This window comes from Lineus longissimus, chromosome 6 (genome assembly GCF_910592395.1).
Source record: "Lineus longissimus chromosome 6, tnLinLong1.2, whole genome shotgun sequence".
NCBI classification, from domain to species: domain Eukaryota; kingdom Metazoa; phylum Nemertea; class Pilidiophora; order Heteronemertea; family Lineidae; genus Lineus; species Lineus longissimus.
Genome location: NC_088313.1, coordinates 6659259 through 6684721, shown reverse-complemented (window position 1 = coordinate 6684721; position 25463 = coordinate 6659259). Strand labels below are relative to the sequence as shown.

Below are 25463 nucleotides of genomic sequence, written 5' to 3'. Positions count from 1 at the left end.
ATGGAGAGGAGTATAACGATGCACGAATTCGCCAGCGGGGACAAGACAGGAGGAGAATGCTTGCCGAAATAATCCATGAAATGGATGACTAGTTTACGATTCGAACATTAGACTGATTTAACCCACCTTAAGTTGGTGTTATTAACAGTATTTTGTGGAAGGTGCATACATGATGGATAGTAACCTGAGATTACGTTACAATTGTAATTGCCCGTTGTCTGCAATTTCTAGCAACCCTTTTAAGTTTCAAAATGGTTACTATGCATCATTTCTGCACCACCACGCCAAAAAATTAAATCCATCGTCGTATTTCAACCCTGCTTTCATTTTATATTTCATCACTAACTACAGAGAATCCGACAGAGAAGCAGTTGCTTGCTGTTGCTGTAGACGTACCGATTTCAATTATTCAAGAAGAACAAGGCGTTGTAGCTCCTGTGTCGACAGATTTTCCGTTTCGTCCGTCTCTGGCAGGGTACATGTCTTGCTTTTTCGTGGTGGAGGTGATGGGATTCTGACTTTCCGTTGGGTTCGAGGTGAAGTTGAGACACCTGGATGGGGTGAAGTTGGTCGACTCGTGGTTTCTTCAGCTGTTCCACTAGAAAGAGTCAGAGATGCTGAGCGCTTGGTTCCTATGCACACACCAAGGCCACCTGAAATTAGAAATACATACTGTAGAATCGGTCATGAGCCGTTGTAACTTTCCTTGTGGCAGCGCCGGCATTATGAAAATCCATTCCATAGATAGTGCTGACCCCTGGAAAGTTGCAACGGCTCCTGACTAATTCTACATCAATCAAGGGAATTTTGATTTATTTACCTGCCACTAAATTGCTCTATTTTCTGTTGAAAAGATAAATTACCGATCCAAAACAATACCGATTTTAATGTTAATCATTTTCAGAAATTAACCCCACATAACTTGCACCTCTACAGGGTGTCCCAGATTACGTTTGTTCTTCCTCACCTGGAAATTGCCTTATTAACGCGACTCTAAAGTACAAAAGGAGACTGGCTTGAGCTGCTAGACTTTGAAATTGGATTACACGTAATGCTGGAGTTTGCTGGAGCGAGTCTTGTTTATGGGGATATTTCAGAATATGATGGAACATTCTGGGACACCCTGTTTTGTAATGTTTACAGTTTCTCTAAGATAACAATCAACAAAGGGTTAATTTGGACAGGATTTGATATTTACTTGGTGTGCAACTTAGAGATGGATTTGACTCGGCATCCAACAGTTCGAAAAGCACCTTATCTCAATTTTTCAGCTTTATTGGGCGATTTCCAGTCCTCGTCACGTCAGCCTTCCCCTTAACGTCGTTTTTCATGTTGTTCAATGTTTTGGAGATTTGTTTGTCAGTCATTTTAATTCCAGTTTTTCTCTGGTACTCGGCAATTAGATTCACCATTGCTTGTGCCTTCTTTTTTTTACACTGGGTATTTGCGACTTGCTCAAAAGAATTGCATTATCCTTCAGAATTTGGACAAAGGTTTCCTGTTTGTCACAAGCCGCATTTGTAGATAAATCCAAAGAATCCTCAGTATCTGACATTTCTATTCAATCCTGGACCTTCTATATACACAGTTCAGGATGTGCCTGATCTATTTACATGATCTATGAAAAACAATACGGAACATCTAACGCATTGCAATACATAGTATTATCCCAAGTGACCTGAGAAACAAAGAAAGATCTGAGCTCAGGACATCAACAAGTACATACTAGTCGAGTAGAAGTAACTGCTTTGAAGTACAATGTAAAAGTAAAAGTTTATTCATACGAAATGGAGTATTTACTTTTACTTATAGTATATACTAACAAGTAGATGCTTTTACTGCTTACTTCTACTAGCTAGTAAATACTCTCTTTTATTCATATTGCCCGATATGTCGCCACTAACTCTAATTATCTCATGGTGCATTCAGATTTATGTGACTTGCAAGACGAGCAATGTACTGATAACTGAATCACACCAAGTCAACTGATGACCACTAATTAACCCCCTGTATCATTAATTATGATTGGTAGTGCGAGTCCTAAGGAAAATTCCAGGAATCCAACGAATACATTTCTTTAGGATGAGGAGACCGACAAATATAACGCAAGTAGATTTTCAGGGAATTGAAACGAACTGCCACCAAAATCATACCTTTTTGTTAATTCTATTCCACTCTGATTTCAAATTAAATTATTGACGTCAGATTTTATGCGGGATTTCTCCACAGAGACAAAACACAATATAGTAGAACCACCTTGTCACGCTTCTATAACTGCGCGGAGTATGTTTATTTCATTTGCGCGTATATCGGTTTTGCAAGGACAGGTTGAGTTGTCATAGTCTGAATGGCCAAGTAAAAGTAACAAATCTGTGTGGATGTATCAAAACTTAATCCGTTGCACGTTGGATGGTTAATGCAGGCTTGCGAACACAGAATCTCATTGATGCACGTCTCCGATTGGATCAATCGGACCGCAGTGGTAGTTGGGTTGAAAAGTTTGAAGAAATGTTGTTGGCAACCTGGAACTGAAAGTAAAGAAATTAAGAAGTGCACTTTACAAACTACTCTCGCCGTGAGTAGATTAACCAGAGTTTATACTCGATATTAGAACTGTAGGGGGTTTATATCTGTTTTTATCCGTTATTGAACCATTTTGATTAAGTTTTCTTGCATTTACATGTCCTGATTACATGCAGTGGAATCACACAACTGCGTAAGATATTAAAATGTAGCACTAAAAAAAGACAAAGCCCTCACCTTTCGCTCGATTGTCTTTAACTACAATTGCCCTTACGGCGATCTTCCTGCCACTAACACCACCTCCAACATAAATCGTTTTTGTTAAGACAAAATAGCTACTGAACTTCTGCGTTCCAATCATTGGCCAATCGGTCGAGGAGACGCCAGTCTGCATTGCCAAACCGTAATTCAAACTGGCATCGCTGTGTAAGCCAGTGTGATCACCTGCTTGAACCTGTAAAAACATAACAGATATACACAGTATTATGTAAAACCAGGAGCGTGCAGGGATATAATGGTAAGTACTAGGTTATTTCACTAAATTCATAGGTGACGGGCATTCGTGCGACGACAGTGGAAAAGTCGTGGTAGACTATTCATTGTAGACAGTTACCTTAAAGGGTGTCGACAGAAATGTCTTATTTCCGATGGTAGTGTCGGTTACCTCTGTTGAGTGGACCAGGTCGAACGTCCTGGAAACGCCAGGGACGGGCCTGAATATATCCACATAGTACTTTTCGCTGTTGATCTTGTTGTACAGTTGCCATCCGATAACATATCCTTCTTCTTTGAACGTGTGCGGAGCGGCCAAATAGATGTTGACCCACCCGCCGTAGCTGTGGGGGAGAGCTGTCGGTTCGTATCCCTGAAGATACAGATCCTTGCAGTTTGGGACCACAGCGACAGTCGGGATAAGTCCGAGAGACAGCAGAAATACAAGGGTGTGGTGATTTGCAATTCCAGCCAGGTGTTTTGATAAGTTCATGATTTCTTCAGCAACTTTTCTTATTACTTTCATCTCTGCTAAACTATGCAATGCGGTTATGGTCCCCTTTCAAAATCATACTTTAATTAATAGATCCTGTGTTACAGAACAATTATTTCCGGTCCGTGTATATATTGAAATAGTCCAGCCCTTTTATATACGAAGACTTTTACCAACTTTTACTTGGCTCGAAACGGCCCGAAAACATGGGCATGCATGGATATGTTGTGCCGCGGTATAACCGGTGTGGTCGTCTTATCTTGCGTGTTCAGACCGGTTAGTATACACCTATTTATAACCAATCCCAGATCCAAGGTCCATTTATATCTTGGCAACAGCAGATTGGATCAATATACATGCTGTCGGTTGGAAACAAATCGAAAATTGCTTGGAAAGGATCCGATGGTCTATCAATTATACGGCAAAACTGACTACTTCTTCTCATTTTCATTTCTCTCCAGGTGATCATGAGGTTCCAGGTATTGGGCCATGTTGTTTCTCACCACACTTTTATTGCAAGTTGTCGTTGCATACATCCCTGGCATCTGACATCGGGGTTTGATATACCCAGATTTGATTATCTGGCCTTCACTCACATCACAATACACAAGCTAGTTAGCTTATGAATATTTTAGATGTGGTATCTGGAATGTCTGACATGTCGAATAATAGAAATGTTGTAAGTTAGACCGTTGCTGTACGTACTACTTGTATTTCCATAAGAACTGTAAACCTTTAAAAGCGTACACCGTTCGTAATTATAGTTTGTTCAGGAAATAGAACTGTAGTTATACACAATGGCGTAGTGCAGTTTTTAAGCATACAAATGCTGAAACATTTGTATATCTGTCTGCACAGCGGCAATGCTTAAATTTATATCAAGAACGAAATCTACAAATTCAATTTACAAATTCCAAACATTTAACGAACGACGTAGATTAAAGATTTGATTTTCTAAAAGCGTTTTAAAAATAATTCCGAGACAAATTAGTCTAATGATATCGTCTAATTGCCCATGAGGTGCAGAAGAAGAAAATTTAATTGCGTTGCATGGTATCTACGGCTGACGCGAAAAATCGATATATTTATGTGGACACAAAAGCAACAAGCACGGCAGGGCCTCAAAATTAATCAAAAGTGTCTATTCCCCAATGGCCGGTGTGCAAGGGATAGTAGTCCTAGGGCTGATATTCCGTGTAACAATAGCCCGCATTGCTAAATGTTTTGGTTAGGGTTAGCGGTACAATAGATCATGCTACTTAATTGGTCAAATACAATGCTACCGGACTATGACTCCAGGGGGACTATATCCGCTGTCACACCGGTATACACAGTCCCATTTTAAAGTACGGAAAATTCTAAAGGAAATAAATTCAACGACACTGAGGATAGTTTGCAGCCCTCAATGGTTTCAATAATTTCATAAAAGTCAGTAATATCCAGGCTATGGTTAGGGTCAGCAGGTTTATCCACAATATTTGTACTATTGTGAATGTAAATTAGCCTCCTTTTTCTTTTTTTTTCTTTGTTGGTTGGCCCTTTCCGTTCTTCTGCTTTCCTGTAACTTGTGGTCGATCTCACTCAGAGCTCCACTGCACTTATTCCTGTTAATGTTTCCCTTTAAGCCAATGGAAATTTGTAATTATCCTTATACTTTTGTCCAGGGCTGCTAATGCTTGTATGCAATAGCCCTGAGTTTTTATTTTTGTAATTGACCACATTGGTACTTTTCAATAAAAATCTATATAATAAATTGACCGTGTCTGTCGGGAAACGACGTCCAATTTTAATGCTATTGGCAAAAATACACGTGTAGGTTCTGCCCTATTTTTCTCGTACAATAAAATGCTATACAATTTGATTTGGCAGTGTACGACGGGGTTGCGTGTTCATGTACGTTTGACCGATTACTGACTGGAGACATGGGAGTCGCAACAAACCGCAATACCTCATTATAAGCCTGATTGGTTTCTCCATCCATACGAAGGTAATTTTTGTATAACGCAGGGTTGCAATTCGTAAGTTATGGTCTACTAAGGGCCTATAGGCGCCTTTTAATGGTCGTATTAGGATCCATTGTTTGGCCCTTATCAGCCGTTTTCTTCTCTGTTTCCGACGGGAGAAGCGCGAAGCTCCACTCGCCAGGGTCAAGACGGCTGCACAAGCTGCCGAGACGACTTTTAGTTTGGACAGTACCAGAGGCATTTTCAAAATGGAATGGAATATGGCATTGTGTTCAAATGCGACATAAGCAGGGCTTACTATTTTAACAGGAAGTCACGGGAAGTACATTTCAATGGGCCAATTCTTTGTTGTATATGGTGGGCAAGTGCACATACTAATTCCGACGGGATATAGCCCATCAAAAAATAAGCGATTCGCATTGAAATACCCTATCGTAACAAAACAATGTGACCAATGGACTCTACTTCCGGGTAATATAGCATGCTCGTGTGTACATTGTGATTAGGATCTACTGGTCTATAGTGCAGGATATGACCTATGCAAAATGTTACGTAGGCCTAGGGTATTGAATCCAAATATTATTGAACAATATTAACCCAATCGGGTATCTACCATCCTCTTGGTAACAGGGCCTACAACACAACTTCTCCTTACACATGTTTCTGACCAAGTTGAATTCCACGCCCGGCCATTCCCAAAGGTGGCCACGAAAAAACCCGTTTCGCCCAATAGAAGCGTCGCATTGTGATATTAAAAACCAACCTGTGCGGCAGGTCAGGAATGACCGATTTCGTACATCTAATACACTACAACTTTGTACGCATTCTTTACTCTAACCGAGGTTGAGGTAGTCAAAAATAATCACCATGGCGGATCAAGCTCGATTCGAAAATGCGAGTCTGCATTTGCAGTCTCAATACGGGTTATTGCGGGCACAAGATGTTTGCAAGCCTCACGAAATATCTTCCTCCCATTCTTCAGCAAAACCTCCAGGCCGCAAAAGCGGCATAGTTGCGTATACATTCCAGAAAAACAAAATTTGGACAGTGAAAATTTGCAGAAAGTTTGGTCGGTATAAATAGAAATTCTTGGAATCCCCAATAAATTAAAGGCTATATTTAGGTTGCACCCCAGCCTTCAACACACGAATTCACAGTTGAATTACTACAAGACACAATTAAACTCCAAATTTCACATATGAGTTGAAGAAAGTCAGAATCTTCATGAGCATTTATTCGTGGTTTATAACAAATCTATAATGCATAATATCAGAATCTTGTACGAGTATTTATTTCGCAGTTTATAACAAATCTATGCATACATCACACGGACATCCGGGGGAAGAATAACGGAACAGCCACTCTACATTATGAAACTAGACTGGGTTCATCAGGACATTGAGGGAGTAAGTATGTACTGAGTGAAATGGTCTGATATTGTCGGGATGGGTATCTAGTGGTGAATCCTACCAACACTTGCGACCCCGCTAGATACGATCATTTTCTCAACCGTACGTAATTTCCTACAAAATAAATGTACTCGTCGACGTCGGGTACGGAAATATTTCTATCCAACAAAAAGTTGGAGAAAAAAGTGTACGAAATATTTCGTAGGAAAAGAGTTATCGTGTATAGCGGCCATTAATTTATTATGCAGAACAGCTTTAGTGAGGTAGAGCGAGAGTTATTTCAAATACCAGTAACTTCACTCTTCAAAGTTAAAACGGAGAGGTTATCTTTCACCAGAAGCTCTTTTTTTCTTAAGACCCGGAAGCTCCAGCTTCCCAATCTTGATTTGGTGAAACTGTTGAGTTTGAGCTGTCTGTAAATTGTTCCTCTAATGGTTAACATGGCGATTTCCCATGGCTACAATACCTATCCAATGTTACAATGTCCAACCACAATTATTCATCCTCCCAAATTGAGCATTGCATCATGTTATCCAAATTTTTAAAGAAATACAAATACAATTCCACGATTGTGGACAAATCATGCCTGAAAGGCTAACGACTCATTCTTTAGACTTCCTGAACCCTCGCTATTGTCGATATAAATCTCACCTCAGGTGCATAATTTTAAAAATTAAGCTGGAATGAGATTTGTCAAGGGGTGTGTATTAAGTGTGGTACAAGAAAGGTATCTATTTCGAATTTGATACTGGATGGGATTAAGGATTGGCCAAGGATCTAGGTCGCGTCAGGACAGCATCATGTAATAAATCGATGAATTCGGGGCAAAATGTTCGGGTAAAGGTGGGCTACATGTTTATCAATATTCCATCAGGTTTGTAGATATTGATGCTTTTGTGAATACTCTTCTTATTGTACTACTCATGCATTAAGTAATGCAGCCATATTGGTAGGTAATTCGCCCCGTGCATTTCATTAACATAAAACACTACTCTAGAGGTATTCTTTGACACTAAAATCGTCGATATCTCTCCCTTGATACCCAACGGCATTTTATGAAACAAACAATGAAATGTACCTGTTACCAAGTATGGATTAAAGAATCTATACATACTGTGACAGTGTGCCAACAAATGAATATCAATTAAGCAATGTAATTCCCTTGATTATCATGGACCTTCACTTTACACCACATACGCTAGTAAGATACTTTTTTCCTACACTTCGACGGTTCCTCTAACTTTTTCCTGAATTATCCGACAAAAGTCCGACATTGTCCAACTTTTCCCCGAAAGATCAGATTTCTAGAAAACTTTTGAAAAATACTAAGGCATCCCAAAATTGGGTATTAAAGATAAAAGGCCTAATAGTGGGAATGGGGTTAATGAGGTTTGAAACAAACACTCAGAGTGACCCTAAATGTACTAATTAGCTCCTCTCATGATTCAAAGACCCATTGCATGGCGCACTTGAGTGCATATGGGGTTGGTTCACTCCATGTTCGAGCGGGTGAGACATTTACAAAATAGGTTTAACTTGATTAAGCATACGGAACAAACCCTAATATGAACTCAAGAAATATTGAATGCTAAACTTTGCTCATTTTCTCATTTTCACTTGGCGTAAGACTGAATATTGCGTTTGTAGCCAAAATGTAATGGCTATGCTTTAATGCATTCTTTTTAAAGTTCGTATTTGATGATGCATTCGATTCTAGAAAAATTTCAAAAGTAAATTTGCTGTTAAACAAATCACTGTTCAAGTTATATGATAATTTTTTTCCAAAGTGCCAACATCATCACAATAATGCTGAACTTTTCGAAAAGGTGCTAAGGCATTATCATGTGTGTGTTGATAACTTATAAATATTCCTGAGTACGATTTGATATAACCAATTGTTTTTATTAACATAAAACTCGATGCGTTTCCTGATGTTAGAATGCTCAAAAGACAATGAAGTAATCGTGGACGAAGCTTTAAACACGTCCGATCATCTACCAGTATTCTCGGTAATGAAGCCCTACACACGCGCAGACAGTGATGGTACCGGCTCCACTGCAAATCATTTTAATGCCAAACGCTCGAAACGCATAAAACTCCATTGGGCACGTTGTATCCGGTCGGATTTCGGTAAAATCGAACAATATCGGACAATTCTAAAAGCCAAACTACCAGTGTTTAAACCCGATATCGTAAGTTCAAGTGATGAGGTAGACAAGTATTACAAGGATATCATAAATGCGATGGTGAACGCGGCGGAGCTTTGCATACCTAAAAGCCGGTTTAACAAAAGACTCCGTCCTTATTGGAACGATTGTCTGAAAGACTTACACATTAAAATGCGCAAAAAACGGCATGCCTGGGTATTAGCAGAAAGACCCAGTGCACCCGTCAATACGATACGGAAGCAATATAAGGACAGCAAAAGGCTATTTCGGGCTGAAATGAGGCGTGTGAATGAAAACCTCGAAGAACAATTTTATGACGAAATAAACGAGGCAGCAGAAGTCGATCAAATTCAGTTCTGGAAATTGTAATGTAAGAACCGCGATCCCAAAGGACCACCTCCGCCAATGTGTTTTGACGGTGAAGTGGTTTATGATACACGAGATTGTAAATGGGCCGACTACTTTGCGAATCTGTACACTCCGGATCGTAGCGGTAAATACGACGAAACATTAAGACAAGAAGTCGAAAAGAAAGTGCGCGAAATGGAAACGGAGTCGTGGGAAAACTACATTTCTGTGTTGGACACTCTTTTCACTCAGGAAGAAATCTCGTTATGCAAGACTTTCCTCACAAATGCAAAGCAGCAGATCTAGACGGGGTTTCAAATGAACAGCTTAAGTATGGGGGTCCTGAACTTGCGAAGGCACTGGCCAACCTGTTCAACCAATTCATGTTAGCAGAGCACATACCAAAAGCCGCGAAACAAGGTGTCATCCATACCCTGTTTAAAGGGAAAGAACAGATGTGAACCCAACAGTTATCGCCCGATAACCTTATTGCCAACAGTGTACAAACTTTTTGAACGTCTCATTCTAGAACGGATTAAGAAATGGACCAATATCGACGCAAACATTGTATTCCCAAATGCACAACAAAGCGCATATTAAAAACAACGGAGTTGCGTTTCAACTTCCTTCGTGTTTAAAGAAACCGTTTCGCATTTATTAGAAAGGCACTCGAAGGTTTATACCTGTTTCCTCGACGTGGCTAAGGCCTTTGATACTGTCTGGCTAGACGGTTTGTTCTACAAACTTTTTTTACTTTGGTGTGCGTGGAAGATTATGGCGTCTTATTAAGTACTGCTATCACGACATAGAAAGCTGTGTCGCGGAAAACGATATGCGTTCCGCCTGGTTCAGCGTTAACCAAGGCGTTCGCCAAGGAGGAGTACTCTCCACTTGGCTTTATTTGCTATATATGGATGAACTCCTCTATTCTCTCGAGGACACCGGTGTTGGCGTAAAACTCGGACAAATAGAAGGTGGCTCAACCTGCCATGCGGACGATTTAACCCTTGTCGCGTTAGCCAAATATGGTTTTAAACTGTATGATGTCATGTAGCTTTAAATATTCTGTCAAGTGGAGGTACGACTATAACTAGGACTAATGCATAGGTATTGTTTTTGGTGAGACCCCACATCAGTGGCAAGCGATCAGCTGCGATCGAACTTGGTGGCTGGGCGAAAATCGAGTGAAAGAAGCCACCACTCTAACACATCTCGGAACAATACAGGGCAAATATCGCCGCACGACAACAATAGCTATCACAGCCGCGCAAAAGCTAAAGAAAACTCTTATGTGCATCTTAGGGCCGGGAATACAACCGAACAAATTCAACCCAATTCCAGTCATAAACTTAACCGCAGGATACGTCTTCCAAAGGCATTGTATGGCAGCGAACTCTGGTCTAGTATGTCAGAAAGGGACTTGATGATTCTCGAGCGAGCCCATCGGTTCTGCCTCAAAAGGATGCAAGGTTTTAGCAGGTTAACTAGAACTGTGACTGCACAAGCCATGATTGGCAGTGTAAGTCTAAAGGCTTATATTGATAAACAGTGTCTTCTCTTCTTCGAACAACTGACAAGGATGCATGAACAATCCCACCCCAGACGAATCTTTGACTTTAGATTTCAGTCAATGAAAGATAGAAAAAACAGATCCGAAACCTGTCTCGGATACATTGAAAACCTTGTAAAAGTCATGGACAAATACGACCTGTCGAACGCCTTAAACGTGTACACCGATAGCGGTGAACTCGCGCCATCAGACATTATCTGGAAGTCTTTGGTTGACAAGTCAGTTCTTGATTATGAAAACAAACGTTTTTCCGCCGAGTGTGTAAAAAACAATCTCCTAAGAGTAGCAAACATTGAGAAATCTTTAGATTATCCCTCTCTGATATGGATCGCTTCTCAGCAAGATCGAAACACAAACAGGACTATGCCTTTCTTGCGAAATTAAACATACTGTCAGAAACAATTGTGGAGACTCAATGCAACCGTTGTAACCAACGCTATACCGATCCGCAGGTGCACTTCTTCTGTGGGTGTTCAGGCTATTCAGCCTATAAAGAAGATTTCTGGGAACAAGTTGTAAATGACCTCCCAGCTGACATAAGTGCCCTTCTTTGGAAATTGAATGATGTAGAGTTAACAGAAACTTTGCTGGGTAAGCAACACAGCTCATCAGACTTTGATGTCAACATGACCCTCTTAAAGATCACAGCCAGATGCTGGAATGTACATGTATAACGTAATGTAAATGATCTCATGTTAAACTACTATAAGCTTGCCTTATAGTTATTGCTCAAATGCATTTGAACTTTTGTACATAGCATCTATATATTATTATTATTATTATTATTTTTATGTCTCTGTATTTTGTTTGACTTTCAGTGAAAGCGTTAGAATCTTCTATAAGGAGGAATAAACAGATATATATTGAGAGGAGCTAATTAGTAGTATTCACATTTAGGATTGTTCACATCTAAATCAACATAAGCCTTTGAACTTTAATGCCCTATTATTATTTTAATACCCTAGTATTTTTCACAGGTTTTCTAGCTTTCAGGGAAAATTCTGGCTTTTGTCAGATAAATCAGGAAAAGGTTAGAGAAACCGTTGAGAAGTCGGAAAGAGCCTCCTAACAGTGAAATTGGCTAACATTAAAAAGTCAAAAGAGGCGCTCTTACAAAAAGTACTCTTTAAAAGAGCATGGTCTTTAGCTCTGACTTGAAAGTAGCAACAGACTAACTAACTGATCGAGATGCCAAGCGAGTTCCACACCCTGTCAGCTTGGACTGCAGGAGTTCCACCCAAAATGCTATCCGCCTATAACGTATGACAACAATCAGCCCAAAGACTTCAGATCGAACGCCAGGCTGGAGGTTCGTACTTTTGAATAAGCTCCGCCAAATAGTGTGGTGCCATTCCCTTCCTAGCCATGCACATCCCACCAGGAGCAATTGCAATTGACCTTGAACTGATCGGAAACCGGCTATTGATTGACAGCCAATATGCAATTTCCAAAGCACTGGTCCGGGGTACGAATAATCTTGCGAGCAGCACAGTTCTGAACTATATCTAGTTTCAAAGTCTGTACGAGTTTACACTTAAATTTTTTAAACTGGCCGAAAAATATTGAACGATTTGGTCGCCAAAAAGACTTAGAAAAAGTCCATTCATGATAATTTGATTTCAACTCATATACTGTGTTCTCCCACTTAACCGAGCGCCAGGAAAATGGCTCGAAAATGACTAAGTCCAGAAACATGGCAGTCTGTAGTTTTTACCCGTGGGCTGCAAACATTCAATATGACAGCCAATTATATTGATCAATGGTTATAGGAAGACAACCTTGTAAATGTTGTCAATTCAATAACGCCTGGTCGCGGTCAGAGCCAGTAATCCCTGCAGTCAGGGTGATGATTATTGAAGTTACGTAAGTTCATGTAAATGGTTGACCAATCCAGAGTCTTTCAAATGAATTTATTTTATCTAATCGATTATGGAATCGTTTTCTTGTGGGGGAAATCCAATAAAGGGCACTTTCGTGTCAAATGTCATAATTGTTGTCTGCCATCTTGCTTTGACCACGTTCTTCTGGTAAGATGCACGCAATGCGATGGATTTTGTGGGGAGGCCTAGCAGGCACCCTGATGATGTTAACGTATGGAATGGAGCATGGAGATGATGTTGACAGCCCTGACCCTGATACCACTACTGAGGACGACGACGACGACGACGACGACGACGACGACGACGACGACGACGATGATGTACATGATGTACATGATGCTAGCCAGGCTGTACCTGGTGCATGTAGGCACCAGAAACAGAGAGACATAACAATTGGAGCATGCTATATGATTACGTCATGCTGAAACTGCGACATCCTTTGCTAGACACCACCGCATAGCACCGCAGACATTTAGACGTTGATTAAGCACACAGGATGACTTGTTTGCCCTCCGAAATAGATCAACTCAAGACCATAGAAGACGGAGGAGACAACGGCAACACGGCACTGATGCACAAGGTAGTGTTTCTACAAGCATTATATTCCTCGCTAAATGAATTTCCTTCCTTGTTGGCCTATACCGACCGGACTAAGTCCGCTTCTGTGTCATGGACGGAAGAATAAGTCGCACTATACATCAAAGCGACTGACCCTGACCATTGCCTTTAACAATATCAGTATTATTGTTCCTGGGACCTTTATTCCTATGACTAACATTTCGTTCATACCTGTGGTTATCGGCAATCAATATTTCCAAAGATGTTAAACGTGTTAGCTTTTTTATTTCAGCATACTGGCCCAAAATGGAAAACAATTTGAACACCTGGTTCATTGAGCGCCGAAGACTTGGTTTCCCTGTTTCCGGTGAGGATATTAAAGGGCAAGCTGAAAGAGAATTTCGGCAATGGTGCGCAGAGCTTCCGAACGAAACGAAGGCCGAAAGACAAGAACAGAGACCCCTGCGATACCTTTTCCATGCATCTGCACATTGGCTTAGCAACTTTATGGAAAGGTGAGTTTCATTCCGCTGTTGCATGGATCGGCCTTAATGGATTGTATGCGGTGAATTTTAACAATATGCAAATTCCGTTTAAGGAAACAAATCATCTATCGAAGGAAGACCAAAGATTCAAGGGGGTTACCTGACAACGCCCAGGCTTTGGTTGCCGACTACCGGGGAGATTTTGCCGACCTCATCAGAGACGCTGATTTTGATGTCATCATGAACATGAATGAGACGTTCGTGTTGTTAGATATGGTGCCAAGATCAACAATGGAAGCGACTGGGTCTCAGAATGTTGACATTAGATCATCCCAAGGCAACCCGAAACTTGGATGCACGGTGACTCTAGTAGTTACGACAGACGGACGAAAAGGACGAGCCGAGGTCAACTTCAGAGGCTTGGCACCAGATGGTGACGTCATTCGGCAGCTTCAGGCGAATGCTCCAGACAATGTGCGAGTGAGTATTGGCATAGAATACTAGTCCGTGCTTGTAGTACAGGACATGTACCTGACGTCATCAGTGTTGTCATTGACGGTTATTCTAGTTAATGGTAGTATTTTTTAGGAAAATCAGAACTTCTTTGACTAAGATTGTTGTAGGTTTGTCATGGATGCAACCAAAACATTGTGCGTGTCTGACTGTTCAGAAAAGTAATGTAAATGTTCATACTTGTTGTTTATTTTTCCAGGTAACTGGTAGTCCACAGGGTTGGGCCCGACATCAATCGCTAATCGAGTGGTTGCAGGCCCTGGTTGTGCCATTTGTAGCAGGGGCCACGTTCCTGTTACTTTTAGACAGGTATCCGGCGCATCGAAATCAGCAATTTCGTGATGCAATCACCGCAGAGAATGGGACAGACACTTTCATTCCAGGACGATGTACTTCGCTGCTGCAGCCCTTGGACTTGACCGTAAACAGGAGCTTCAAGTGTCACCTGAGGACCATTTGGAAAGTGTGGAAAATCGGCCACACTGACGATCAAGGACATAGTGAGCGGATCACCAGGCGGGATGTGGTCAGGATGATCAGCCTCGGCTGGGAAAGGGTCACACAACAGACGATTATGAACGGTTGGAGAGCCAGTGGCCTAGTTCCTGAGGACGATGACGAAGTCGGGGAGGAGGTAGAGATGGTAAATGATGAGCTTGAGCAGTTTGTTGAGGGGATTGAGTTTTCGGAAGGAGAAGAGGATGATGATGTTTTTGATGATGACGTGTAAATCCCGTTTGGATAATAAAATTGATTGGTAAATTGATAAGTAAATCTTTTCTTTAATTTATTCGTTAACAGCAAGACTTCTTTATTGGGACATTCTGCAGACCCATGAAGCTGGATTTATTATAGACCCCAGATTAGAAATTTCTGGTCAGCGAACACTATAGGCATAAAATGAGGACGCTAGTTGTATTGTATTCATTCATTCAGTACAGGACTACCCCATGTCAATGTTCATGTCTTTTATCCACTTACGTTGAAGGCATTGGCATTGCCCACGAAAAGGGAGTCAATTATCAGCTGTGGCTGTTCTTTCTAATGTTCGCCTGCCACCAGTAAAATCGGCCTATTCATTTGGACTTAGTCATTTTACGATTCAGCCGCGCTCGGTTAAGTGGGAGAAGACAGTACATGTATACATATTTATTTCAGCATTTGACAGAGATGTTAGAGAACCACATACTATATTCTAACCTGGCCTTAAAAAACGTCAGGTTTGTATTTCAGTTCTTAATGGCTATTAAAGGTAGACTATAGACAGGAGCGAGGTAGATCAGATTAGTAACAATAAGTCGCAACTATAACACTAATCATCTCATGGTGCATTCAGATTTATGTGGCTTGCAAGACGAGCTATGCATTGATCACTGAATCAAACAGGACCAAGTCCTTGATCTTTGCACATGAGTCAACTGATGACCACTAATTGACCCCTAGCTTCTGCCAATAGTCCCCAAAAAAACGCTTCCCTAATTTGTATTAAGTTAAAACTCGACATTAACAAGTTAATGAGTATGGTTATATGGGGTAAATTACTACAACTGCATTTCATTGTAATTCTAACTTGCACTGAAGATCAAACAGTCTCAAACCCGGTGGAGTCCCCGACCAACTATTTTGCCTGATATAATATTACACTGTTTTGTTTCTATTGCGGTGATATCATATTGCACACAATACATATTGCAACATAAAGCGTACAACGCGGACTGCGTGTGGATGATTTGATTTCAGGTGTTGAGGAACAGTTTCAGCAATTTAAGAAGTTGTCCAACACTGTGGTATTTGGGTATTTCGTACTCGGTGCTGTCACAAATATATGCCATTCATTACAGTTCCAACCACTTGGGTTTCGATACTCTGATACGAATTCAGCTATATATGATCGCCAGGTTACATTTACTCCAGTCTGATTATCGGCTCACTGCTAGAATAATTAGAAAGCCTAGATTCGTTCAAAGTGTCACTTGCCACACCTAACTGTCATTTATTTAAGTAATGGCTCAGATTGGTGCATCGATTTTTTTCATAGGTAGGTTAGATTATGGGCGGTTATTATGTGGAAATGATAACTTAACCTGGACTACTGGCATGACTGACATTGCGTCTGAAATAACTGGCATTGCATGCAGTGGGGTGTATTCTGCTAAAATCTGCCTTAAATTTGAGGCGAAGTCCAAACGGCAGGTCTCAATAATCATCAGCCACATTCTTTTTACCAATATCCGTTCGATTTCCCTTTATTTTTTTCCAGCACAGGTCAGCAAGGCAGGTTGGAAAGCCTGCCTGGTTCTCAATCGAGCAAACAAGCTAATTAGGAATTGATCTAAAATTTGTGTATCATTCAAAATGATGTGACTTAAGGTAGGAAAAACCTATGCCCCTCGCGGCTTATTATAAACCGCGAGATGAGAAATGGCGAAGTCGCGAGATGAGTAATCATTATTTTCTGCCACAAGATTTTCTAAACAATCAATCACCATTTCTGATGCTGCTGTCCACTACTCCATTCAATGATAGTAGGGCCGAAGACAATACAAAGGCTACATGAAACTGCATGTTCATCTTGACCACAAAGGTTTTTTCAATTTATCAAGATATACTGTGAGTATAATACCACGAGGTTCAGGATGCTGCATGTATCAAGACTATTTTCCCGTTACGCCTGGTGGCACAAGTCACCATATGCATGATTGACCGATAACACAGGGCATGCACTTGGTGAACGTCTGGTCATCCCTAGAAATAGCGCGGGCCATAGTCTAACCATCGAAACTAGGCTATCAATTAGGTTAAATAACACACATCGCACAGCGGAGTCTATTTCAATGGGCCAATCAAAACAAGGATAGCTCCCTATAAACTACTACAGCCTCGGTCTCATGAATGGTCGCCTTTTCAGGTTCCATATTTGCAATACAGCCTGTGGCGCATGGTACTCTCACCGAGGTTGGCATCTCGCGATTTCACATTCCGCATCTCGTGGTTTATAATAAGCCGCCCCTCGCTATGTGGACACTGTAAGCGAACTCATGCCTTCTAAACTTTTATATAAGAACGGAGAGCATCCGAGATGAGAGCATCATGTACAATGATGTATGTAGTTGTGTTAGTTATTAACACTAGCATTCAGCGTTAAAGGATGCACAAGCTGTCGTATCTAAAACAGGAATTTAGTGTGTATCATTGGCAACACAATAGTGATTAAGAGTAACATCGCCTTAAAAACAAAAATGACTGTGGTTTATAGTACATCAGAAAACAATACCGTGTTTTACATCGCACCTGTTTGGACGACGGACCAAACAACATCATCACCGGAAATCGCACTGATGCTTGGATTTCTCGACGGGTTGACAAAATACTTTTGGATAGTGACAAATGTTCTTGGCATTCCTGGCAATTTCATGTCTATCCTTATCAGCCTGTCAAAAGAAAATAGGAAATTTTCGACCTGTGTTTACATGGCTGGCATGGCAATCTCCGATACGGTACTTTTGTCAACAACAGTTGTGAATTTCATCGCACGGGATTGGATGAAACGATCGTATACGGAGTTGCAATTTCAGTAAGTATGATTAATTTGACGAATACTATTGTTATCCACACAACTGCAGCCGCTACAAGGAAGCGAACATCATGAAGCAAATTGTAAATACTAGATCTAGAGCTTGTCACCCAGTTTTCCATGCAAGTTAGCTACGATAATACAGAGCCGATCGAACCATCCATTGACCATGCAAAACGTTAACATGTTTAATGGGAATATGAAGTAAATTTAGGTTTAATCGGCTAAAAAAGGCTTCAATTTAAAAAAGAAAGACGTTGGATGCAAATGAATTGTTGGTAAACGGTCTCAAATCATTCAGCGTAAAAAAGAGCCCCATTGGAAAGATCTTTTTTCCCTCTACAGGTGGCTTTACTATTTGGTTTACTCCACTGCTATTCTCTCGGGCCTCTTCCTCGCCATGATGTCCGTCGATCGCCTCATTGTTGTAAGATTCCCACTCTCGGCTAAGGAGCGATGTACCCCAGCCAATGCGTGGAGGGCAGTGATCGCCAGCACTGCTGTTGTTCTGGTCATCAGCATTCATATTTTCTTCGCATACAAAGGTAGGTAGTTTTTTTCGTATTGCTTCCGTGTATGGATGTTCAAATTCTTTTTCTTTTTCAGCATTTGATCTGCACTTGGAGAAGTTGTTATTCGTCAGGGAACACGTATAATTCATCCAAGGCGTGATGGGCTATATATTGGCCTAACATGACCTCTACTACGACTGGTGGCAGAGCCAGCAGGAAATGGTCTTGCTAATTTTCATTCCGCGCTTATTCTTTCAGAATTTGCGGGCGTCCTCAAGGTGATAATTCCTGATCATTCAGCCCTTGAAACCCTATGCAACATGTACAACCTTGTATGCGGTAGTTTGATACCATTTCTCATCATCGTCATCTGTAACATTGGGATCATAATTACACTGAAAACCGCCTCGAAAAAGCGTAAAGAAATGGGCGTTGCCTTGTTGCAAGAACAAGAAACTTATCACTTGAACCGGATGTTGATTTTTGTCTGTGTGGCTTATGTTGTGACGTCACTTCCGCATCGGCTGTACGATTTGGTCCTTGCTGTTCCAGTTCTACATCATCTTTATGACTTTAATGATGGTTATTGGTCCCTGAGATACAAAGTACAATATATCGGCTTTGTCACACTTTGGCATATGAATTTCGCCAGTACATTTTACCTTTACTGCATCGGGGGAGGAAAGAAGTACCGCAATGACGTTAAAAAACTGTTTCACTGCATGACCACGACTTCGAACTAAGAACATAGGAAAAGAAGCACAAAAACAACAGGTTTGACCAAAAAAAAATGTGTGAGTATGCGTGTGGATGTATTGGGGGTGGGGCTGGGATGGGGGTGGGGGGATAAAATATCGAGAAATGCTAAACACAATTTCATAAAGCGCTACTTACAGTAATTAGTCGCTATAAAATGCTATGGTTCATTTATAACAGATATTGCCCCTTCAATAGCCACACTGATACAATGAATACGCTGGGGCGCCACTAAGAAATGGATGACAAATGGATGAGAGAGGTGCCGGTTCAAACTCCCATATTGAAAAAAAAACTAGATTAAAAACCCAGGGCCCTCATAATAGTAGGCTTTGCCAGGCCCCAATCGACGTCCACGCCCGTTTGTATTCCTTGAACATGTATTACCGATTAATATTGGTATCATTATCACTCTTCATTCAAAAACAGTCGATAGTGTTTCGGATTTATACGTGCCGAGTATGTTGCTCGCAGTTTGCTTGCAAAAAAAACCAATTAACGGTTACGATGAGCAGTGATTGCGGCTGTTTCATATTTCAGTACGAATAGATCAACTAGTGTTGTTTTTCTACCAGTTGCTACTTTACCAAGCATGCGGGAACAGAGACGTGGGATTTCCAAATGACACAGTACGTTGTTCATAACCGAAACGTTGTTCGTACCACCGATTCGAAAGCAAGTTGACTGGCAGTTACCCGCTATAGTAACGCCTTTGTCTATTCCTGTTGTACAACTGGAGACGTCGAGTTCAGAATCTGGAAAGCTGGACAATCTGGAAGGCACTACTCTTCTTTCAGATGACATTTTAGTAAGTAACATTGTCAAACCGAATATTATCAAGTCAAAAAAGATTACAACTCGCAACTTCGATCGAGAATCGACTAGAACTTTTGCCCAAATCGGGCATTGATGTCGTCTTTGGCGTCAAAACTATGGGCCGTATTCAATATGGTGTTTTAGCGACTGTTTAAGGGTTACGCGCGTACAAATTTCTTGATCGCCCGATCATCGCCTGTCTAAAGTTATACGCCAATTCAGAATAAGCTATTATCCAACATGCGGTTAGCCGACGTCTAAGCAACAAAAGAAAATTTAATCGCCGGGCTGGGCATGTTTATGTCCGCGTTTAGGTGGAACGCAAGTACATGCAGCACAGGTTTAGACATCATGGAGGCGGTTTTACAAATTCTTGAGTTTGCACAAGAGGAGGAGGAGGAGGAGGTACTGTTGGGCCGTCCTCGTGTCGAAAGAGTATTTGAGGTCCGAGTGGATGCGCTCCGAAAGTATAGCGACAGTAAATTTATCCGCAGATTCCGGGTTTCCAAGGACACATTTCGTTGGCTAGTAGATTTCTTAGCCCCGGATTTGATGCCACTAAAGGAGAGTAATCATGCTCTGAACCCGGAGCAGCAGGTGCTGGTTGCCATGCGCTTTTATGCCAGGGCATCATTCCAAATGGACATTGGTGATATGTGTGGCGTATCCCAGGCAACTGTCTGCAGGGTGGTTCATCGCGTTTCCTCTGCTATTTGTGCCAGACGTCAGCAATTCATTCACTTTCCAACCACACCGGAAGAAAGGAGAACTATTGCCGAAGGCTTCTATGAGATTGCCCAATTCCCTGGGGTCGTTGGTGCTATAGACGGTTCCCATGTTGCTATAGTTAATCCTGGTGGGGAGCGTGCGGCCCATTTTATCAATCGTAAAGGTTGGTATAGTATCAACTGCCAGGGTGTTGTGGACCATCAACTTCTTTTCACTAACATTGTTGCCAGATGGTACGGTTCGGCACATGACTCGCGGATATTTCAAGAATCACAACTATTCCGTAAATTTCAAGCAGGGGAATACAGAGGCATTTTGCTAGGGGATCCGGCCTACACTTGCAGCACGTTCATGCTTACCCCGGTTCGCAACCCAACAACACCAGAGGAGAACCGTTACAACAATGCCCAACGACGTACCCGGGGAGTGGTTGAACGAGCATTCGGGATTTGGAAAAAGAGATTTCCCTGCGTCTCCAAGGGAATGCATCTGAGGTGTTCAGTGAGTATCATAAACGGTTCACTGGTGATGGAAACGGTTTACTCCCCCTTGTGTTGTACGCTTTGCCAAAAAAACACGTTAACACAGATAAACTGACTCTGATATTAAATTTCATTTTTCAGTTGGATCACAACATGGCAATAATAGTTGCGACCACCTGCTTACATAATCTCGCCACACGAATGAATGATCCTGTACCGGAGCCAGAAGCTGACCTTCCTCGACGTGAAATCGGTGAACCAGAACGACCCATCAACCCGGCTGAAGTAAATTTCAGAGGAAACTTATTCCGACAACGATTCATCATGCAGCATTTTAATCAGTAAGAGCAACATAAATGGATGAATTAATAAGTGGATTTGTCCCTTCAGAATTCAAAGGTCGATTCGCTTCTGTTTAAGTTTTTCTTTGTAATATTCAGTTTTTGCTTCATAGGCCTTTCGTTTACATATAGCTGCCTGTTTCTGAAGTTCCAATAATTCCATCTTCATGTCGTGTTCCTCTTTCAGATAAGACAAGGCTTCGGTCGTCTTCTGTAATGCTGAACTTGTCGGCTGTCTCGGAGCGACGGCTCTCTGCTGATGTGTGGCAACGAGTGTCTGCTGACGTGAACTGGTGTGGGTTGTTTGCTCACGGCAGACTGTCGAGGACGGCGACAGCCTTCCACGAGTTGAGGACTTGTTATTCCCGCTGAAAAAGGAGTGGCATTTTAACAAATCAGAAAGTACAGGACTATCGTGTTCAAAAGATGAAATGAAATTTTTCATTTTAATGACTGTTGAAAGGAAAATTAGGGCAACAATTTTCATCCACCATTTTCAACGATTCTCTTACCAAACTGACAATTGATCCTCGTTGCTTCTCACTTCTTCTAACTCGACATCTGGTTCGGTGTCATCATCGTATTCAGTGGGCAAATGATATGCACTGTAAAAGAACATTGGTTAATCAAGTGCTTGTAAATTTTCGTAACTTGCTTTGCAGTTCATTACATCACGAGAACCATCCCAGATATTTTTGTTTTATACTGATGCCACTCTGTATCTTGTAATGACAGTAAAATACACGCACTTCCTGCAACTCAGAAATGTGTATTTTTCATAATAATCATCAGAAGGCATACTTGCCTCTTATTTGTATTTCCGCTTGAACTGGTGCCTGCAGTAACATCCTCATCGCGAGTGCCGGTGACCGCTCCAGTTAAATCATCGTCGTAAGTGTTCTTAATCTGCTCCAAATCTTTTGCTATAATGGACAAAATTGCGACTGTTTCTTCGTCGAGGTCGTCAACTTCCGGTGCTCCACCGCCAGTCTTGGCCATATCTATTTTCTTATCCCGTGCGACCGTTTTGGTCTTCCCTTTCATCCTTCTCCATAATTCCTTGAGGTCCTTTGCAGAGGCCCTCGCCCTCTCGGGAAAATTCGCCGCCATTTGTTTCTCGATTTCGTCCCACGCCTTCTGTTTCTTTCTGTTGGAGGAGGTATCCGATCGTTTGTCTTCTATCACCTTCACCTGCAGTCTAATGAGCTGGATGAGGCCCATCCTTTGCTCGTGCGTAAAATTTTCCGCTCTTTTCGGTCCCATAGTTGCAACTACCATACAAAGTGTGCAAGGCCTGATCGAGCCCATTTAAATATCCCTACCCGTCTCGAATTACGTCAGTTCATTAAACTTGGTCTGGTGTCGACAATGAAAGTTACGCGATGATCGGGGATTTGACCGCGTACAGCTAAATGTCCGATGATCGCGACTTTTGAAAGGCCGTTTAGGCCTCCGTTTATACGCCCGCGTACAACATCAATTTAAACGGCGCTTAAGAGGTAATCACTGTTTAACTAAACAGTCGCTAAAACAGCATATTGAATACGGCCCTATATCTTTTGAGATCGATTAGACTTTAAAACTTTTCAAAAATGCTATTCAAACGTTAAACTCAACAAGCATTCTTATCAGGTTACTGAGCAATATAAATACGTATGCGGGAAAACCCTGCACAGATATAGAAATGTAAGATTTTTTCGAGGAGAACAACTATTACGCCAATTCTCTCCATCACCTGGGCGCCCTTGTCACAATCACCGTGTGGTGGTTTTCCGGATTGATTTTTTCATATTGCGACTTCGAATGGTTTCAGAGGGACTACAACCGCCCAACCTCATCCCAGTTATAGCCCCATTAATATCAGAATAAGAAGATTTCAACAAGTTTTTATCGTAAGAATTAAACCTTTTTTTAAAGGATTCGCTAAAGAGTCGAATGGTGAGCATTATTTTACCAAGAATGCACGCAATAGAATGAAGCTCCACCAGTGAGGAGTTTAATAATGCATGTGATAACCGCAAGATTTGTCATCACTCGTATCTGAACAATGCGCCACGTGGAATAGATCAAGCAACTCCTCATTTATCTCATTGAAAATCGACGGCAGCAGCAGTAGTAGTAAAATGTTTCACAATAACAACCATTCCCTGCTTTACGGTAACAGCAGCAATACTGTACTCTTCATCGTATCATCATCGGTAGTTTTGCCAGCCTCCCAACCAACACAGCCACAAATTATCTCTGTAATGCTCTTGTCTTTGGATGTATTGACTAAATACTTTTGGATCGTAACCAATGTTCTTGGTATCCCTGGCAATATTTTGTCCCTATTGATCAGCTTGTTGAAGGAGAATAGGAAGTTTTCGACCTGCATTTACATGGCAGGAATGGCAATTGTGGATACAATAAATCTGGTTATAATAGTTGCGACTTTCATTAAAATGGATTGGATGAAATCCAATTACACGGAGTTTCAATTTCAGTGAGTATGAGAAGTTAGGTCAATAGATTATGACCCATACTACCCTGGGCTTTCCAAGACTCATCTACACATCAGTTTGGATATTGAACGACTCATCCGGGCGTACCTGTATGAAACATACGCACTGGTGACTCGATCGGGAACCACTCAGTGACTCCAATGTCCCTGACTACTTCGGTGTCCCCCCAATAATCCAGCATCTTACAAGTCCGACGTGCAGAGAAAGTTCCATAAGTCCGACGATCTCATAAGTCCGACAATAAGGCGTTATATTTGGGAATTATTTGCCAGCACTCTTCAGATAACTAGGACCAAACTAAACGAAATGTGTTACTTTAGCATGATATTCTACTCGGTCTTGAGCACCCTCTTCGACCATTCAGGGAACTAGAAATATCAGCTTTTAATTTTTTTCAAATTGGTTCATACAATACATGTACATATTCTTCTGACTAATAGTGCTTCGGACTTGTGGGGGGGGGGATCACTATTTCCCCAAATAACGGTTTTTGGCAGTGATTTTCCATTTTATTTCCAAAACAAAATGCCATTAATTAGTGTTTTATTGTCAATCATATTTTTTGTATGAATTCTTTTCTCAAACATGTTCATAAAAGTATTTTGAGCTGGAAATAGTTATACAATTCATCATTTAGATTTCAAGCACTTGGACTTTTCTGCAGAAAGAATTTGATTTACAGAGGCGTTTACTATTGCAGCTTACATCATGTAGAATTAATCCAGCTACGGTTGATACTTTTTCTAGCAATGCTTCCTAATCCAAATAGAGTTTAGCTCCAATATCGGTAGACATGTATCCGGGTTAATGACCAACGCTTAACCTAAAAATGTCAACTCATAATCCCAATTCTATTACAGGTGGGTATACTATTTGTGTTACTCCGCTGCTATTCTATCGGGCCTCTTCCTCGCCATGATGTCCGTTGATCGTCTAATTGTTGTCAGATTCCCTCTCTCGGCAAAGCGAAGATGTACCACATCCAATGCTTGGAGAGCAGTAACCGCCAGCACTGTGGCGGTGATGGTCATCAACATTCATATATTCTTCTCGTACAAAGGTAAGTATGGTCAGGGAGAACCCGCCACCATGCGGCAGCTTCGTGAAGCGACAACAACAACTCAAGGCCACGTAATCAAACCCGCCTTAAATAACCATTGGTATTACTAAAGGCAATATTACCCAGCAGTCGGCTGCCCAGTCAGCTCCCATTCTACATAAGTAGTTTCCATTAACAAATTGAACAAAAAGGAAAATCAAAATCTGACTGAATGAGCGCGCTTTTCCGATGTCGACTCCGATTTGACCCGAGATCGCTCTCCATGTGTCGATCCTTTCCACGTGTAACG

The 25463-nt window shown here is 41.4% G+C and overlaps 2 protein-coding genes and 1 long non-coding RNA gene across 3 annotated transcripts; 1 reads left to right on the top strand and 2 right to left on the bottom strand.

Moving 5' to 3' along the window:
- Positions 1-588: 588 nt before the first annotated feature.
- Positions 589-2964, bottom strand: LOC135489643 (uncharacterized). Its single transcript, XR_010447190.1, has 3 exons — positions 2761-2964; positions 1199-2528; positions 589-653 (listed from the first exon to the last, which is right to left on the bottom strand). It is a non-coding gene; the product is annotated as an uncharacterized LOC135489643 (long non-coding RNA).
- Positions 2965-20177: 17213 nt separating this feature from the next.
- On the top strand, positions 20178-21910 carry LOC135489424 (putative nuclease HARBI1). The gene is made up of 3 exons (XM_064774776.1): positions 20178-21291; positions 21414-21613; positions 21801-21910. Exons 1-3 carry the CDS (start codon positions 20356-20358, stop codon positions 21802-21804), a joined length of 1140 nt encoding a protein of 379 aa, XP_064630846.1. The 5' UTR covers positions 20178-20355; the 3' UTR covers positions 21805-21910.
- A 462-nt stretch (positions 21911-22372) lies between these two features.
- On the bottom strand, positions 22373-22876 carry LOC135489528 (fibrinogen silencer-binding protein-like). The gene has a single exon (XM_064774919.1). The coding sequence runs from the start codon at positions 22874-22876 to the stop codon at positions 22373-22375; it is 504 nt and encodes a 167-aa protein (XP_064630989.1).
- Positions 22877-25463: the final 2587 nt, after the last annotated feature.

What these genes read in the sequence shown, in the direction of transcription:
- LOC135489424 (XM_064774776.1), top strand. Translation starts at nt 20,356, where the DNA reads ATGTTTATGTCCGCGTTTAGGTGGAACGCAAGTACATGCAGCACAGGT. An exon ending in GAATGCATCTGAGGTGTTCA is followed by an intron (nt 21,292 to 21,413) that starts GTGAGTATCATA and finishes TTCATTTTTCAG; the next exon opens with TTGGATCACAACATGGCAAT.
- LOC135489528 (XM_064774919.1), bottom strand. Translation starts at nt 22,876, where the DNA reads ATGGGACCGAAAAGAGCGGAAAATTTTACGCACGAGCAAAGGATGGGC.